Raw genomic sequence first — 20,236 nt, 5'->3', positions numbered from 1 at the left:
CCTTGTCACCAGGTTTATCTTCTCTTACATTGGGCACACAAACGACAATAGGTACACGCATCTCCCCCCTGCCTGTTGAACCTCCTTGTCACCAGGTCTATCTTCTCTTACATTGGGCACACAAACGACAATAGGTACACGCATCGCCTCTCTTTATGTTGAACCGCCTTGTCACCAGGTCTATCTTCTCTTACATTGGGCACACAAACGACGATAGGTACACACATCCCTTCCCTGCCTGTTGAACCTCCTTGTCACCAGGTCTATCTTCTCTTACATTGGGCACACAAACGACAATAGGTACACGCATCTCCCCCCTGCCTGTTGAACTTCCTTGTCACCAGGTCTATCTTCTCTTACATTGGGCACACAAACGACAATAGGTACACGCATCGCCTCTCTTTATGTTGAACCGCCTTGTCACCAGGTCTATCTTCTCTTACATTGGGCACACAAACGACAATAGGTACACGCATCTCCCCCCTGCCTGTTGAACTTCCTTGTCACCAGGTCTATCTTCTCTTACATTGGGCACACAAACGACAATAGGTACACGCATCCCTTCCCTGCCTGTTGAACCTCCTTGTCACCAGGTCTATCTTCTCTTACATTTGCCACACAAACGACAATAGGTACACGCATATCCTCTCTTTATGTTGAACCGCCTTGTCACCAGGTCTATCTTCTCTTACATTGGGCACACAAACGACAATAGGTACACGCATCTTCTCTCTTTATGTTGAACCTCCTTGTCACCAGGTCTATCTTCTCTTACATTGGACACACAAACGACAATAGGTACACGCATCTCCTCTCTCTATGTTGAACTCTGGCCGCCGACCTTGCAACTGAGTAATGTGGTGTTCATAACAGTGCTCATTACACTTCTGGCCGTGGTCAACCACATAGTTGTAGCTGTGCTTCCTGTCAGCGGTATCAACAATGTCATGGATATGTCTGTCGATGGCTTGCACCTTCCCGTAGGACGTTGGTGACCGCGGACGTTGGTGTAGATTGCCTGTCCTCCCAACATAGATGATCCATCTACCCTGTTTGATAATGTCGATTCCTGGATCCTCTGTTTCAGGCCATTGCCCCTATGGATTGCCATGGCTGTCGATCAGGATTTGGCTGTTTCGCATAGTTTTCGTCTGCAATATCTGTAACATGGAGTGAACCCTGACTGAAATGCTCTTAATAAACAGACAAAACATATATCAGACCTAATACCCCAATCTGACTTGTCAGGATCTGCTGGTCGTGGGTTTGAATCCAAGATTGGTCTTTTATATGTCAACAACATATGACTGGTCTTCACCCGAATGATCCAACAGTCTAACCTTTGACCTCCCTCACACCTTATCTGCCACGCCCTGATATGACTGGGGTACTGCTCAAAACGGATATGATTTTACAAGCTCAATCAGACCTGATTCTAAGAAACTTTCACATGATTTACAAAATACTTTACAAAATGTTCGCGTACTATCAGTTGGGGCAGGTCACGTTACAGACGAAGTGTGTTTAACAAACTGGTCCAGACGTGTTCCTAACAAAAACAAAAGATCTTTTGAATATATCTACATAAAGGTCACACATTCATAACAAATCGATTCCTAGCAAGTAATTATCCACGGCCCTCGTACCGTGCAATGGTGAACACCCAGTTTCTGAGAACAAAGACAGTTTTGGGTTCTACAAAGATATTACCAGTTTGAATGTAAGGTGATACTATAGACGTATATAATGCTGACATGTCACGCCATGAACATTGGTTTTCATTTATACCTTTACACGTCAGTATTACCTCTACGTATTCATTTTTTCGAAAGTCAAAGTATATATGTATGTGTATCAGTGTCTTACGTTTGTAAACCGATAGTTGGGGGCAATTTTCGTTTTATTGAAGGCAGAGTTAGAAAGTAAACATTGTCAATAAATAGGGAACACTTTGTTATGTAAATACCTTCAGTAAAAAACAGTTGTTGCAATCTGCAATTGCGCAATGTTGGCGGAACGTTAGGTTGAGTTTGGTATATACTGTTTACTTTAATCCAAACCACTGCCTACATTTCTGAACCCACTAAAGCATCTCACAGTGTTCGAAGAGAGGACGTATTTCATATCAGAATTGATCATATCACTAACATAAGACATTTCGCGATACGGTCTACACAGAGAACGTCTATGACACGCGGTGTACTACCTGGGTCGTATTACAACCTCGCTGATCGATAATATCGCCCCCGTGGTAAACAATTACAGTCGTCTTGAAATCTTTTCCAACTATCCATGAAATAAAGGACAACATCCTCTCCAAGAATTTGACTGATTTTATGTTTAAAGTTTTCGTCCAGATACCCTAAGACAAGCGTCATGTGTATGTGTGTGTGTGCGTGCGTGTGTGTGTGTGTCTGTGCACGTGTTAGCGACGATGTTGCCCTTAAGGACGGAATCAATTAAGCGTTACAACTTAATAGAGAAGATCGTTTGACAGGAACGATGAAACAAACCCAATGTGGAAGAAGTAATTGCTTTTGTATCAACTTATAATTGTGGAACCAAATTGTGTTCCAGAAAATCAAATTTAAACAAATCTGTGCATCTTAGAACAAGATGAAAAACTTAAATCAATGCTGAAATCTAGAAAAAATAATAAGTAGCAAAAGACAAAATCATAATCTTACAAAGATCCTAGCAAAATTCATTTTTAAAAACCAGAATGTATCAAATCCTACTGGGAGTACTTGGGAAGAGAAAAAATAGAGACATTCAATAACCCAGATCCATTTGGAGGTGTAACTGATGGTCCAGGTTTAGATATAACTGATGGTCCAGGTTTAGATGAAACTGATGGTCCAGGTCTAGATATAACTGATGATTCAGGTTTAGATATAACTGATGATTCAGGTTTAGATATAACTGATGATGTAGGTTTAGATATATAATTGATGGTCCAGGTTTAGACATAACTGATGATCCAAGTTATAGTTGAGGGTCAGAAATCAAAGTACAGTTTTCAATGTCGTCACGTTTATTTCTCTTCTGTTCTGGTATCATATCAATTCGTGAATGAATGTGGCAAATATTAACACAAATCTCAGATTTATATACACATTATCCAGTCAGCTATAGGTAAGTCAGGTGAATCTCCTTCTTTAATTGATTGATGACATTATTGATTTCGTTCTAGAGAATAACACATTTTGTATCCTTGTCACCAGGTTCATGTTTTCTTACACTGGACACATGCACGACACGCATCTCCTCCCTTCATGTTGAACTCTGGCCGCCAACCTTGCGATTCAGTAATGTGGTGTTCATAACAGTGTTCATTACACTTCTGGCGGCGGTCAACCACAAAGTTGTAGCTGAGCCTCCCGGCATCGGTACCACCAATGTGTATGTCGATGGCTTGCACCTTCCCCTTGCAGTGTGACTTCAGACGTTGTTTTATATTTTTGGACCTCCCCACGTAGATGACCCATCCATCCTCTTTGATAACGTAGATTCCTGCTATTTTCTTCTTTTTTTTAGGCCAATGTTTCCATGGAATGCCTGGGCTATCGATCAGGGTTTGGCTGTTTCCCTCAGTTTTCGCCTGCAATATGTGCAACACGGAAGTGTATCATGACTGACATACTGTTAATAAACAGACAAAACATATATCAGACCTACTGCCCGCATCTGACTTGACAGGATCTACTGGTCGTGGGTTTGAATCCAAGATTGGTCTTTTATCTGTCAGCAACCAACGATTGGATTTCAACCAAATGGTCCAGCAGTCTAACCTTTGACCTCCATGACACATTATCTGCCACGCCAGTGTGAATGTAAGGTAATCCTATAGGCGTACATAGTGCTGACGCGTCTCGCCATGAACATTGGTTTTCTTTATATCTTTATACGTCTGTATTACCTCCACATGATCACTTCAAATGAGATTTTTCGAAAGTCATAGTATAGGTATGTGTTTGTAGAAGTGAGGATAGGACATAGAACGTTATTCTTGCTGGGTGAGAGTATAGGAGAGGGTATTACCTGTTTGAATGTAAGATGATGCTACAGGCGTATATAATGCTGACGTGTCTCTTAATTTACAGTGAGTGAGTGAGTTTTACGCTTATGTTTACAATATTCCAGCAATATCACGGCGGTGGACACCACAAATGGGCTTCACATATTTTAGTCATGCGAGGAATCGTACCCGGTTCTTCGGCGTGATGAGCAAACGCTTTAACCACTAGACTTTGTAAAGACGCCCATTTTGGTTTTGTTATATCATGGAAGAATATAGAGAGGATATTTGGTTTGTCTCTTCAGTAAAACGACGCTTTACATTGATTCTCCGCTTAACGCACATTTCCTGTATTTCGTTGCCCCTGTCGTCTTATAAAATATTTTGTCATTGAAATGTACTTTTCTTCTTCCTGTGTGTGCGGGCCGCTGTTTTAGTATCACAATTCATGTTACTTCAGTGTTTTTGTCAGTAATTTTGTTATACACCGCATCATGATATAGACCTTTGTTACATATTTTCTTTGTCCCTCCTGCAAGTACCTGATAACAATTCCACGCATTGCAACCATTTGTGTAAATATGCTATCTCATTGGACTTGAAAATATATATACTTGCAAAATCATAAAGGAAATACTAGGTAGTCATAAGAAAATTTGTTTCTAAAAACATTGCATTATTTGTGTCCCTGGTACTGCCATCAGATACGTGAAACAGTTTAGTCATCGACCAGTAATACATATTCAAAATCATACAACGAGTCGTACGAGTGCTTTCGTTTCCAGTTATTCCAGTCTGTAAAACAGTTATGTGCTTTTGCTTTCTAAAGTTAACTTGAAAAGATACATGTGGTCGTACCTGAACTAGAAGGTTTGTTACTTTCATTTTTCATCAGATACGTGAACTCGTCATCTGTAACTGAAGGGATTCTGTACAGCGCAGTAGTTGTAAACCAATTGCTTTTTAAGCACCGATGACAGCAGTATCACAAATGTGTGTGAAACTAAGCGAGATAAACTTCACTCCAACTGTAGGCCGAATTTTGCTTTTGTAGCATCAGATACGTTTTCGTCAGATACGTGTAATACAATATGGAAAATCATTGTTGTTGTTTCTATATCTGCAACAATTCTACTTATTTTGCTCTTGTCTTGTGTTGTATTAAATTCTAATGAATTATCTAGCATTCGCAAGATGCAACGGGTTTCTTTCTGGCTGGTTTGTAATATGTTATCTACTTAACGTATCTAACGTTCAACAAAATCACTACTTTTTTTTACCAATAGATATTTGTATAACCATTCTTCATTTGTGTCCACCAATTACAGATTCTGAAAGACCGTATCCTAGATTATCTCGACAAGCTTTTAAATTATAAGTATTGTTTAGTTCTTTTACTGTCACTTAATCTCAGAAAATGTGCACTTTGTTTAACCAACAGACTACCCCACCGCCCACCTTCTCACATGTACCTGACACGACCTCTGACAAAAGTACCGCCCAGAACTCAGTCACAGAGCTGATTCTAAGACAAATGTCAAATTAGCTATTGAATACTTACAGAACACTTCGCCATTCCCGAAACCTTAGTGTGAGGCAGGTATCTGTGAACGTAGCTTGTACAGCAATGGCGCACAGTCAGTTTCCTAGAAGTGATACAATTCCGAGTATTGTCGGGCTATATGAAGTGTCACTTGCACAATGATACCGATATAAATATAACCAATGTAACGCTGACGTATCTCTAAATTTAGTCACGCAATGGATATTGCATAACATCATCCTATAGCCCGATAATTTGATATCGTGTTCCTGACAAATGTGTGGTCTTTAGTAAAGAAAATTGACAGGAAAGGAAAAAGTAGGAGTTCATGACAACAATATCCCAACACGAGCTGAATTCGACGTTCTGGTGATTTCGACGATTGCATTGCACGCGCTATATCGGGGGAGTACGTGTGCGATCGGTGTGCACAAACAGTTTCACTGGTAGGGCGGGTGCCCAGTCGCTGTCGTGAGAAGTTTTATTGACAATGGAAATCGGGAAGTAAAGTTATATAAAAAGCAAACAAACATCAATATTATTTACCCGAGATCGTTAATACCACTTTAGATGCAAAATCAGCTGCCTTTATAACAAAAAATAGCAAGCGAAAATTAAGTAAGATCAGTCGTCTGCTGGTGACAGGCAATATATACTGGCCACATTAAGAAACTGTGCACACAGAAAATATAAATATAGGCACACAGCGTATTTATACATAAATACATTTGTGAACATAGCAAGTATGCTCATGCACGTGCCAGGCGACGTGACGTCATTGACGGTGGCGTATGGCCTTGCAATGTGTTACTGCACGTGCAGTCCTTACAGCTGCACACAACATGTGAAACTCTGAAATTGCTGTCACTGTCGAAAGTTTGATCTTTTGTCATTCAAACGTTCACAAATCCACATGAGAAGTCACATGCACATCATGCATAGATTAACATCTGCTCAACGTCATGAAGCCATTGGAATGGTTCGAGCAGGAATGAGCCAACAACAGGTGGCAACACATTTCCAATGCCATCGTAACACGATATCTGCATGGGTCAGGCGTTATCGAAACAGTAATGACGTCGCCGACCACCCACGTTCTGGGCGTTCCCGACGTAACGACGCCAAGACAGGACAGGTGGATTCGGGTGACTCATCTCAGATACAGGTTCAAGACAGCAGTGACCACGCCCCAGACCATTTCCCAGGCCTCCAATGCACATTTGGTAGCCTCTATGCTTCGTCGTTGTACTACTGTGCTTCACACACATGGTGGTCATACCTGTTATTGATTTTGTGACTTCGTCATGTGACCCCCCTACTCGATTTTGAACTTCTGACGTCATCGTTACGGATATTGTTCATGTTCTTTGACAACTTCGTGTGGTCCGATACTTCAGCTTATAAAGTGTCCACATCATTTCGTCTTTGCTGTGTTGTATTCCAATTCTGAAGGCATGTGTGCACAGTTTCTTTATGTGGCTAGTATATAAATAGGAAGCCACGTGATCACAACACTCCCTTCGCAGTGCGGAGCAAAAAGTATGGCTCATCGTCGAAAACCCATACCAAATACCCGGATGTTACGAGCGGCAACAGTTTCGCCGATACGATGTCATCAACGCTATTTTTGTAGGAAACACTTGATATTTTTGTGTGAAATAGATGAATATATCCTTTATCACTCGAGGTTAGTAAAATAAAATTTTTAAATGATATTACAGATAAAAAATACGTTTTTGTCTTACATCGTCGAAACCCCCTGACACCGGGATACCAGTTACCTCCCAATTTCAATGGAAAGCGAAGAAGTGTGGAGGGAGGTACTTTAAGGTGCAGAAGACCGAGGAAGACTCCCTAAAGATGTGGTAACAATGGACACAAAGAAGGTTATAGAATTAAGCGGTGTGAATGGGAGCGACGACAGGTGTTCGTCGTCTGCTTCAGGACTGTCGTTTGCTCGCGAAGAGCTTCCGGTTTTCACACCTAAGGTTGTTGAAACCGTCTGGTGTCATTCGTCACCACTCGCCCCTTTCCGTAACCTCCAAGAAGACTCGTCCCCCCACTCGATACTTGTTATAAGCGAAAATACGACAAACCAGCCAGAACGCGCGTAAATGAGCCGGGTGCTTTGATAAAAATAATCCCGAGTACTTAAATCGTTTAAGGCATTATGTCATTGTTTAAAAAATCATGAAAAATATATATCGTAGCTAACAGGATTTTGCTGGCTATTATGAAGTTTTTAATAAGAATCATGCGAATGACGGTGAGATATTCAAATACACACGGTTCTCATGGGTCCAACGGAGTGTGTTTCTGACGAGCTTGCGAGCTTGTTATGGAGAGTGTACGTGCGCTTCGACCAATTTTAGGAAATGTAATTATAATCGCTTCGAGTTTCAAAACTATAATATCATACTTGTATGTAACTGATCAACCTTAATCTTTAACATTGGGCTTATATTTCACAGCTCTGGGGATATTTTAGTCTGACTGTTTGTTGGTCATTCATATTTTTTTCAGCGAATTCATTTAAAATTCCACCAGGGGTGTGACAGCAAGGTTACACGAATACAATGTATTCAGTTTGAGAAACATTTTATAGTCATTTCTTTGAGTATCTGCTTTGGGATTTAATGTAGCCGAAAAAATATTATTTTATTTGTATATTCAATAAAACAATTCCCATTTTTGATTATTAAACCTTATTTAGAAAATTGGAAATATTCTGATTGGTTTGCTGTATTTTCGCACATAACAAGCATCGAGTGGGGAACGAGTCTTCTTGGAGGTTACGGAAAGGGGTGAGTGGTGACGAATGCCTTCGAGAGGGGAACGAGTCGGTATTCGGCTTGTCCCGGAATAACACGAGTGGGTCACGAATGGTCTGGTGTATGTCTCGTTGTGTTGTGCGTGTGCGCTCGCGTGTATTTTACTCTGCGTGAGGTGTTCCTCAAGATAATTTACTCCAGACAAATTATGTACAGTTCCAGTTTTCTATAACACGCGTGTATTTGTATAGTGAGACAGAAATGTGAGCAACTGTAATGGTAGACAAACCACTAACAAACTGCTGTGTTCGAGTTGAAGACAACAGTAACGCTATCCACTTTCTCGAAGCTCATTCATATCTAACTATCTGTCTACTATATGTATATATCCGATGATAGAAAATGTCAATAAATAATAAAGATGATAACATTTGTTAATTATTTTCTTTATTAATTATAATAACCTCATGTGTAAGTCAGTATGAATGAATGAATAACTCCTAGTTAGTATACTACGCGTTAGTGTCAGTGGTGGTTTCAAGTGTACTAGCATCCTCAGGTCGAGTCCAGGTGCTGTATTGCATCCTCAGGTCGAGTCCAGGTGCTGTAGTTGTTGACGTCCCTGTACACGTTGTTGGCTACGTCCCCGTTCCACGGGTAAATCTTGTTTCGGTCTGATACATAGTGTTGATAGAGTTTGGGAGGCCGCGTATCCATTCCACTGCATAGGTTGGGAGGTCGTATATCCGTTCCACTGCAGAGGTTGGGAGCTCGTGTATCCGTTCCACTGCTGTGTGTTGTTTTGGTCTGGCCGAGGTTGAGAGACCGCGTATCCATTCCACTGCGGAGGTGTGAGCCCGTGTATCCGTTCCACTGCAGAGGTTCTGACCTCGTGTATCCATTCCACTGCTGTGTGTTGTTTTGGTCTGGCCGAGGTTGAGAGACCGCGTATCCATTCCACTGCGGAGGTGTGAGCCCGTGTATCCGTTCCACTGCAGAGGTTCTGACCTCGTGTATCCATTCCACGGCTGTGGGTTGTTTCCGCCCGGCAGAGGTTCAGAGGGCGCGTATCCATTCCAAGGTTGCGTGGTGTTTGGGTTTGTCATAGGTGTGGGAGCCAGGCATCCGTTCTGTGCAACGATGTTGTTGTTGTTGATGATGTTGTGTTCGCTCCCATTTTCAACATGCGTGTATCCGTTACAGCTTGGTCTTGACTTGACAGATTCTGTTCCAGGTGGTGGTGGTGGTGAGACAGGTCTTATCATCGAATCTAAAATGGTAGAAGTAGATTATTAATTTTTAAATGAAATATGTATACAACAGTTCTGTTGAAGAATGGAAATAAGTAAATAATTCGGGACTTACCGGGTCTTTTATACGGATGGATTCGATTGATCAGCCATCCACATCAGGATCAACGGATGGATTCGATTGATCAGCTCTAGGTCTTCTAAAACCTCCAGAATCTCTTCCTGCTTCTGAACAAGTTCTTTGAATGCCTCGGGCGTTAGACTTACGCTTTTCTCTCCTTTTAAATTGCGTTTCTTTATATGAATGAACGGTTTTGAGGTAGATGGGTTCAAGTTCACATGTACCGTGTTGTTAAACCAGTAGCTTATCTTCTTTGTAACCCTATTCATCGCCATGTCCAATAGTCAAGTAGATGCTGGTAGGATTTTAGGAGATATAACAGTCCTGTAGGTGAGGTGAGGTTAGGCGAGACGAGACGAGACGAGACGAGACGAGATGAAAAACGAAACGAAACGTCGTGCTTGAGAATATTTCGCTCATATGACGGCGTGTATGCGTGTGTACTTGTATGTGTGGCTGCTTGTGCTAGCCCAGACTGAAGCTGGTTTTATATTGCTAGCCCACTGAGATACCATGCTGCAGTGAAGCATGAATACCCCACTAAGACACATTATACTGACTCTGAGCCGACCATTCCTTGTTGTAACCATTAATGCCGAGCGCCAGGCGGGGCCCAACAAGTACCATATTTTAACGTCTTTTGGCATGACGCGGTCGGGGATCGAGCCCGCGACCTTCCACTGTCCGGGCGGACGCTCTAACCACTACACCACGGAGGCGGTCAGTATGTAAGCAGTTTTGAGGTTTTGCGCGAGCAGTTTTTACAGTCCAAAGTTCAATTTTATTCTTCACTGAGCGAGGAAGGAGTTTCGGATCCGGATTATGAACTTTGACATACGTTTGACATGAAATCGATGAATGAAGTGTCGGTGGACGCTTTGCTGTTATGCGACGTCATGCAAATGTTTCGATCAATGTGTATGGCAGACTATGGCATCGAACCGTATCATTTTGTGAGTCTACCAGGTTTCTCGAACATGTGTTGCCTTAAGCTAACCCGTGTACAATTACGACTCTTAACACACCCAAATTTATACAGGTATTTTGAGAAGGGCATCCGAGGTGGATATAGTTTCATTTCCCATTGTTATTTCAAAATTAACAACGTGCACATGGGGGATGAGTACGACCCTGCGAAAGAGACGGGTTATTTGTTGTACTGTGACGTGAACAGCCTGAACGCTACTTGTATGACAGAGCCATTGGCCTTGGGGAAGTTTGAGTTCTGACAGCGTGACGAGTTTGACGAGTTTGACAGTATTGACTGGATTGCTGTCCCTTATGACGGGGACTATGGCTATACGATAGAATGTGATCTGACAATTCCTCCGTATTTACACGATTACTTCTCTTCATTCCCTCCCGCACCGATGCATAGAAACATACCGTCGAGCGAATTTTCACCATATTGTGAAGATATTTATATAAAGGTCTATCTATAACCAAATCGAGCGGGAAAAAATTATTTTGCACTCTTTATGACAAAAACAACTACATCGTTCATTTGGAAACGTTGAAGTGTTATTTGAGACTAGGTATGCGAGTGAAACATATTCACGCCGTAATCAGATTCGCTCAGGATGCATGGATGAAACCTTATATCCATGTCAACACTCACAAACGTAAAATGGCAACTGACAGCGCGTCCAAAGAGTTTTACAAACTTTTGAGCAATGCGTGTTATGGAAAACAGATTGAAAACTGTAGAAAGTACAAGGACATTCGTTTGGTGACCGATGCTAACATACTGACGAAATGTTCAGCCAAGTGCAATTTCAAACGTCTCAATATTTTCTCCGAACAGTATTTCGGTCGCGTTAAACAAACCCATTGCTGTGGGATTATGTACACTGGAACATGCCAAGAGAAGAATCTATTCTTTCTGGTATGACGTTTTGGTCAGACAGTACGGTAGTCGGGTGAAACTGTGTATATCTGGTACGGATTCACCTGTCGATACCGTGGATGCTGACGACGTAACACAGGCAATTAATGTTTGTATCAAATAACGTCCCACTACCCCTTATTTTGCTAAGTTTTTGGTATTTTCATCAGTAAAAACACATTTTAGGGCATGTCTCACAATTTATTCTTTCGGTCTACATTAGGTAGAAGTGATATTTGTTTTTTAAGTCACTGTAATACCTCTGAATTTTAAATAGTCAAAAAGCATTTTTCTAGCATTTCCGACAGTACATAATGTCCGCCATTCTTTAAAAAAAAGTAATTTAGCTAGCCAATAATGAGCAATCAATCAATGTATTGGCGGGTAATCCTTTGAAAGAAGGACGTTGTTTTTACGCAGACGCAGACACGACAAAGTGTATTCAGTATAGATTAGTAAATCTACATAAATAAACACTACCTTTTGGCAAATACGCTGTGCAAGATAAAAGTAATTAATCAATCAGCGTGTTATCGGTTAATCCTTTGATCGATGTTTATAATGTTGAGTATTTACTCCGAACACAAGAATTGCTAAATCTAAGTGATGTTACCACTAATTATACCTGTTATAAATTCATTAACTGACCATCAAGTAAATGATGACAAATAACATGTGCAGGTTTATACCACCTAACACGGGTCACAACATGGGAGTATTAATTGCTGTATTGCATGCAAATTTAATTGCATGTGAAAACTTATGGGCCGACACTGTTTTGAGAATACAAACAGAACTTCATTGTTGCAAGAAATACATATAAGCATGACATGAATAAATATCGAGGTAAAAAAACACAGAAATGGGATCAATTTGGATCAGTCATTATACCATCCAGGCATTAGAAAACCGGAAAAAGCCCACACTGCTTTGATAATTTATTACAATCAGACAAGAACTACCGGGGATATTTTCAAATAACTCCATCTGATGGGCATCCACCCTTCTTAATGTCGCACTGTTTTGGTTGAGGAAATTAATTCACGACTTTATGGTTATCATGCAACAACTTGTTTACATAATCTATTCGATCTCACTTATGCTTGTTTTTTAATTGTGTTATGTATTTGAAATATTGTTGTGTATGAAGGATAAAACTGTACCAGTGCGAAAAAGAAATAAAGTGAAATAAAAAAAAAATCCATCCATTAATTTTGGAGATATCGCAAGAATACTCGCTGTGGCCTTGAAAATAATCCGAAGGTCACTGAATTTGACTGGCGTTAGACGATACTCCCAACACATCTTGAAACTACTTCTAAGTAAAATATATTAATTCTGTCTTGTGTTTTCGCACTAAAAAGTTAGACATGTGCAAAACAATTTTCACTGTAAACTTAAAATGAGCACAAGTTCTCCAATCAATCGGTGTAGGGGGATTCCCGCCAATACACCTTGATATAAAATTAGATCAAAATCTCTTTCCTGAGCTCGCGGCTACCAAGCTTGGAATGTACCAAACTGTTACACCTTCGCTGTGACCTTTAAAATGACCTCAAGGTCACAAAAATTCAACTGGTGTCGGTAAATCTTGTCAATAAACCTTGGTACCAAATTTGAACAAAATCCATCATTTCTTTCTCGAGTTCTTTCAGTAAACAGAAGGGGGGAGTCATTTGAACAAGCGTTTGTAGTTTCAAATTGCTTTTTTGTGCAGTTCAATATCTAAGTTTGATGCTAGCAGAATTCTACCAATCTCAAGTATACACAAATGTTTCTTGCATGTTTTGTTTCCTGAAGTTTGTGATGATGTTTATTCCAGACTTTACAATTTTTGGGAGTACCAAGACAAGATACAAAGTCACACAAAATGGGGATCGTGAGGCTAGAACATAGCAAAACCTATTTGCTTGGGGCTGACAGATAATATGTAGAAAAATAAAATTGTGCATTTGTATCTTATTATAGGTGCTACTGACTACTTTTTGAACGACCCTCGTAGATGTACTCCTTAGAACACCCACCCACCACTCCGACTCTACATGCAGGTACGTGTGTTAGATATATTGGTTTGATACACACACACACGCACGCACGCACGCACGCACGCACGCACGCACGCACGCACGCACGCACACACAAAAACCTCTACAGATATTTTCGAAAAGACATGATACAGAGGACAGTTAGAGATTTTATATCGATTATATATCGATTATATATCAGGACCAATATCATTTTCGTCATTCAGCTAAGGTTTGTCAATTCTTTCTTGGGTTATCGCACTAACAATCATTATATTGGCAAAACCCTCAGATTTTTGTTGTGACCTTGCTAATTATCTCAAGGCCACGCAATCTCACTGGTGTCGGTGAATCCCGCCAATATACCTTGGTACCAAATTTGAACAAAGTCCATAGTTTCTTTCTTGAGTTATCGCACTAACAAGCTTATATGATGTATGACATGTAACGAAAAACAAACACACGCGTATATGCGAGAGATTAAAAATGTTATTACAATTTACGTAAATATTTATTACATTTTACCGTAACGAAAATTATTACAATTTACGTCAGTTTTTATTCCAATTTGCGTAACACAATTTACGTCAATTTTTAATTACAATTAACGTTATTATTACAATTTACATCAAGTTTATTACAATTTAATGCAAGTATTACAATTAGAGAAAAGGTAATAAGCATTCAATGGGGGAAATTCAATAACCCAGATCCATATGGACCTCAAGATACAACTGAAAACCCAGGTTTAGAATTAACTGATGATCCAGCCTTAGATATAACTGATGATCCAGGTTAGGTAAAACTCATGATTCAGGTTTAGATATAACTGATAATCCAGGTTTAGATATAACTCATGATCCAGGTTTAGATATAACTGATAATCCAGGTTTAGATATAACTGATGATCCAGGTTTAGATATACATGCTACTTATGATCCGGGTTTAGATATAACTGATGATCCAGGTTTAAACATAACTGATGGTCCAGGTTTACATATAACTGATGATCCAGTTTAGATATAACTGATGATCCATGTTAGATATAACTGATGATCCAAGAAAGATGAAACTGATGATCCAGGTTAGATATAACTTATGATCTAAGTTTAGTTATAACTGATGATGCAGGTTTAGATATAACTGATGATGCAGGTTTAGATATAACTGATGATCCAGGTTTAGATATAACTGATGGTTCAGGTTTAACTATAACTGATGATCTAGGTTTAGACATAAGTGATGATCTAGCTTCAGTTATAACTGATGATCCAAGTTTGATATAACTGACAATCCAGGTTAAGATATAATTGATGGTCCAGGTTTAGATATAACTGATGATCTATGTTTAGATATAACTGATGATCCATGTGTAAATATAATTGATGATCCATGTTTAGATATAACTGATGATCCATGTTATATATAACTGATGATTCATGTTATATATAATTGATCTAGGTTTAGATACAACTGGTGATCCAGGTTTAAATATATGTGATGATCCAGGTTAAAATATAACTCATGTTCCAGGTTTCGATATAACTGATGATCCCGGTTAGATATAACTGATGATCCAGGTTAGATATAACTGATCATCCAGATTTTGATATCACTGATGATCTAGGTTTAGATATAACTGATGGTCCCGGTTTAGATAAAATTGATGATCCAGGTTTAGATATAACTGATGATCCATGTTATATATAACTGATCTAGGTTTAAATATAACTAATGATCCAGATTTAGATATAACTGATGGTCCAAGTTTAGATATAACTGATGATCTAGGTTTAGATATAACTCATGTTCCAGGTTTCGATATAACTGATGATCCAGGTTAGATATAACTGATGATCCGGGTTGATATTTAACTGATTATCCAGTTTCAGATATAACTGACGATCCAGGTCGGTTATAACTTATGATCCAGGCTTAGATATAACTTATGATCCATGTTCAGATATAACTGATGATCCATGTTTAGATGTAACTGATGACCTGGGTTTAGATATAACTGATGATCCAGTTTTAGATATAACTGACGATCCAGGTTAGTTATAACTGACGATCCAGGCTTAGATATAACTGATGATCCAGGCTTAGATATAACTGATGATCCAAGTTTAGATGTAACTGATGATCTGGGTTTAGATATAACTGATGATCCAGGTTTAGATATAACTGATGATCCAGGTTTAACTGATGATCCAGATTTAGATGTAACTGATGATCTAGGTTTAGATATAACTGATGATTCGTGTTAGATATATAATTGATGGTCCAGGTTTAGATATAACTGATGTTCCAGGTTTAGATACAGCTGATTTTCTAGGTTTAGATATAACTGATTGTCCAGGTTTAGATATAACTGATGGTCCATGTTTAAGATGTGGGTCAGAAATAAAAGATAGGACGCAAAGTGTACAATGTCATCATGTTTATTTCTCTTTTATATAATATTGCCGATGTGACGATAAATATTAACTCACTCACTCACTCTCTTATATATCTTCGTGAATGAACGTGGCAAAGATTAACACAAGTCTCAGATGTATATACACATTATTCAGCCAGCTTGTGGCAAGTCAGATGAACTTCCTTCTTCAACTGATTCATGACATTCTGGATTTCGTTTCAGAGAATCGCACATTCTGTATCCTTGTCAGCGGGTTAATCTTCTCCGACACTGGGTACACGCATCTCCCCTAGTTCTGTTGAACTTTGGCCACCGACCTTGCAACTCAGTAATGTGGTGTATATAACAGCGCTCATTACACCTCTGGTCGGGGTCAACCACAAAGTTGTAGCTGAGCCTTCTGGCAGCGGTACGACGAATATGTTTGTCGATGGCTTGCTTGTGTCCGTAGCAGTGTGACTGCGGACGTTGGTGTAGGTTGCCGGTCCTCCCCACGTAGATGACCCATCCACCCTGTTTGATAGCGTAGATTCCTGGATCCTCTGTTTCAGGCCAATGCCCCCATTGATTGCCCTGGCTGTCGATCAGGGCTTGGCTGTTTCGCTCAGTTTCCGCCTGCAATATATGTAACATGGAAGTGAATCATGACTGACATACTCCTAATAAACAGACACAACATATATCAGACCTAACACCCCAATCTGACTTGTCAGGATCTGCTGGTCGTGGGTTTGAATCCAAGATTGGTCTTTTATCTGTCAGCAACATACGATTGGATTTCACCCGAATGGTCCAACAGTCTAACCTTCGACTTCCCTCACACCTTATCTGCCACGCCAGTTTGAATGTAAGGTAATCCTATAGACGTATATAATGCCGGCGTGTCTCACCACGAACATTGGTTTTCTTTATATCTTTATGCGTCTGTATTACCTCCACATGATCATTTCAAATGAGATTTTTCGAAAGTCATAGTATATGTATGTGTTTGTAGAAGTGAGGATAGAACATAGAAGGTTATTCTTGCAGGGTGAGAGTATAGGAGAGGAGAGTGTCATGTAAGATGATGCTATAGGCGTATATAATATTGACGTATCTCTTAATTTACAGTGAGTGAGTGAGTTTTACGCGGACGTATAAACTATTCCAGTAATATCACGGCGGTGGACACCAGAAATGGGCTTCACACAATGTATTATGTGTGTGTGAGGAATCGTACCCTAGTGGTTAAAGCGTTCGCTCGTCACGCCGAAGGCCCGGGTTCGATTCCCCACATGGGTACAATTTGTGAAGTCCATTTCTGGCGTCCCCCGCCGTGATATTGCTGTGGAATTTTGCTAAAAACGGCGTAAAACCATACTCAGTCCGTCAGTATTCATGTGGGGAATCGGACCCGGATCTTCGGCGTGATGAGCAAACGATTTAACCACTACGCTTTGTAAAGACGCCCATTTTGGTTTTGTTATATCATGGAAGAATATATAGAGGATATTTTGTTAATGTTGTCAAATAACATGTATATATTTCATCGTGTGGTCTGACAAAGTTGATATGTTCACAAAGTCTGCATTTTGTTACGCTACCCAAATATAGTCTAGCCCTTGAGCAGAAAGTAGTTCCAGGCAAAAGTGATATTCTACTCAGTGAAATAACATGCTATTCTACTCAGTGAAAATACCATTTTTATTTTCACCAATATTTACAGTTTTTCACCCTTAAGAATATAATGAAGAGAGGATATTTGGTTTGTCTCGTCAATAAAACGACGCTTTAACCAATAGGCTACCCCACCGCCCACCTTCCCACTTGTACCTGACACGGCCTCTGACAAAAGTACCATCCAGTCCACAATCACAGAGCTGATTCTAAGACAAATGTAAAATTAGCTGTTGAATACTTACAGAACAGTTCGCCATTCCCGAAACCTGAGTGTAAGGCAGGTATTTGTGAACGGAGCTAGTACAGCAATGGCGCACAGTCAGTTTCCTAGAAGTAATACAATTCCGAGTATTGTCGGGCTTTGTGAAGTGTGACGTACACAATGACACCATAAATCAATATTTCAACAACGTATGTTGTGCCATTATAACCTTACAATGGCCTTAAGTATGGAAATTTGATAGAGTATGTTTTGTTTCCACTATGCAGACAGGGTGGAAGTGTACCTGTAGAAAATTTAAGAGTCTGGAGTTTTCTCCTTTAGCAGGGTGGAGGGTTGACTGCAGGTATCCCCTGTTTGAACTGAATTTGGTGTTTTCTAATCAATGCATGGGTTATGTGTCACGTCTTTTATCAATAATATAGGTGTTCTTATACAGTATGCACGAGAAGCAATTTATGCAGGACACCTTCAGCACAGTTTACTAAAGGTTAAACATACACATGTGTTTATGTGATTCTTAAGACATCAGAAGCTTAAGTAAATGTTTGGGGCATCTTTTGAAAATATAAATAGAGTGTAAAATGAGAGGTAGTTGGTTATGATATGATACCACAATCAAGGGCATCAGCTGTACATATGTACATTCGGTTGGGCGTCAAACCAATATCTGTGGCATCACAAGTTAATCCTTGAATCACCCAGCTACCCAGTGCCCTGCCTTTACATATAAATATAATTATGCCAGAGCGCGTGCGCGCGTGTGTGTGTGTGTGTGCGTGCGCGTGTGTGTGTGTGTGTGTGTGTGTGTGTGTGTGTGTGTGTGTGTGTGTGTGTGTGTGTGTGTGCGCGTGCGTGCCTGTCCGCAAACCTGAAGAATGTTTAACACAAACATCTCACAAATGGTTGTTTGTTTGTGATTTAACTTAATGTAAAGTTCACATTAGCTTTAAGTTTGTGAAATATAAGGTGCACTTTAGACATTGGTTAACTCAATTCACTGACGACATTTCTCATAGTTGGAATACAGCCGACTTTATAGAAGATAAATATGAGTGCCCTTGTCATATCATGTTTACAACACAACTGTCTAAATCTTGGTATTTTCGGAACCAGAGAAGGGATATGCCGGTATTTAGGTCGTTAACATAGTGTGATATGGTCACGAATATAATTTTTTACTTATAACCGAAGTCTTCAATTCAGGAAATTACGCGATAATCTACGTTCCAACAAAGGCAGGCTCCCCCGTCATCGCTGTATGTAGAAGGCGGCTTCTTAGAAGCAACGTGACGTCATAACATTGTTCATGATGTCATGTCACCATGACAAAGTGATATTTTTTACCCGGTGCATATCGTATAAAAACAAATTATCCCCGATATGTTTGCCCTCGTAGGTCATAGGCATTGTTCTTATCGTTCGTTGAGATGCCATCCGTTGATTTCTTTGTTGTAATTTAAGCGGTGAAACTAAATAAATGATTTCTTTAGTCTACCCATAACAATTAAGGTGTCAAGTTACATTGTATACCTTACAGAATGAAGTTTGACTTTACTTTGATAGCGAGCACATATGATCGATTCCTTCAAGCAAATGATACAATTCAATAGTATTTCTACATTTAATTTTAAATGCATCAATCAAATACAAGAAATTAGTAGACAGATTGACTGCTATGTGGCACGGAATAACCAGGCGCCAGCGATTCATGATATCCTTAGCAAATGTAACATAAAATTCCCTCCCATAAACTACAGTAATTTGTAGTAATATGATGAAGAAAATAATACGAACCAGTTTCGACCATGACAACGCAATATATACTCTCCCAAAAAAGAAACGCATCATGAAAATAGCAATTTCATGTAGCAATTAATTAAAACGTGATTCATTTTACAAAAGGTTTTGCTCTGTGTATGAGTCCTATGGTGTTTGTTTTGAAACATCACAACAAAACGCACCATCTGTAAGATACCCGTATTTAACAGCATGATTTTCAATTTCGGCGTGTATCGTCACAGAAGACACAATTCAAATGCAATGCACGTGAAAGTTGGGGATCAGATAGTCTCAATGATGGGTATAAAAGGTTGATCGCTGTCTGTCGATTATTCACTGTATTTGAAATATTGTTGACGAACGCAAAATGCCACGTCTAAGTGAAGCCAACCGTCATATCGCCATTGGTTTGCTTGAAGCTGGCCAGTCTCAACGTGCAGTTGCCCGACGCATGAATGTTCACCAAAGCACCATTTCACGGTTCTGGGAGAGATATCGCGGCAGAATGCGGTAGCAGATGCCCCACGTAGTGGGCGACCTCGAG

The 20,236-nt window shown here is 39.9% G+C and overlaps 2 protein-coding genes and 1 long non-coding RNA gene across 4 annotated transcripts in view; all 3 read right to left on the bottom strand.

Annotated features, from left to right (window-relative positions):
- Positions 1-746: 746 nt before the first annotated feature.
- On the bottom strand, positions 747-1,639 carry LOC124280687. The gene is made up of 2 exons (XR_006899744.1): positions 1,534-1,639; positions 747-1,254 (listed from the first exon to the last, which is right to left on the bottom strand). It is a non-coding gene; the product is annotated as an uncharacterized LOC124280687 (long non-coding RNA).
- A 1,381-nt stretch (positions 1,640-3,020) lies between these two features.
- The window catches only part of LOC124280683, a 77,476-nt gene continuing 60,260 nt past the window's right edge, over positions 3,021-20,236 (bottom strand). Inside the window, exon 4 of the mRNA XM_046716678.1 lies at positions 3,021-3,601. Coding sequence (XP_046572634.1) covers positions 3,227-3,601 — 375 coding nt within the window. The 3' untranslated portion in view covers positions 3,021-3,226. The remainder of the gene's footprint in view (positions 3,602-20,236) is intronic.
- Positions 16,038-18,057, bottom strand: LOC124280681. 2 transcript variants are annotated; one of them, XM_046716675.1, is made up of 3 exons: positions 17,933-17,978; positions 16,616-16,646; positions 16,038-16,534 (listed from the first exon to the last, which is right to left on the bottom strand). In XM_046716675.1, the coding sequence occupies exons 1-3, from the start codon at positions 17,945-17,947 to the stop codon at positions 16,278-16,280; spliced, it is 303 nt and encodes a 100-aa protein (XP_046572631.1). In that variant the 5' UTR covers positions 17,948-17,978; the 3' UTR covers positions 16,038-16,277. The 2 variants fall into 2 exon arrangements, with proteins under 2 accessions (XP_046572631.1, XP_046572630.1); XM_046716674.1 differs by having other exon boundaries at positions 16,038-16,646; positions 17,933-18,057.

The sequence above is a fragment of the Haliotis rubra genome, unplaced genomic scaffold (genome assembly GCF_003918875.1).
Source record: "Haliotis rubra isolate DU_JTF1 unplaced genomic scaffold, ASM391887v1 Scf271, whole genome shotgun sequence".
NCBI classification, from domain to species: Eukaryota; Metazoa; Mollusca; class Gastropoda; order Lepetellida; family Haliotidae; genus Haliotis; species Haliotis rubra.
The sequence above is the reverse complement of the archived record's forward strand: the minus strand, read 5'-3'. Positions and strand labels throughout refer to the sequence as shown.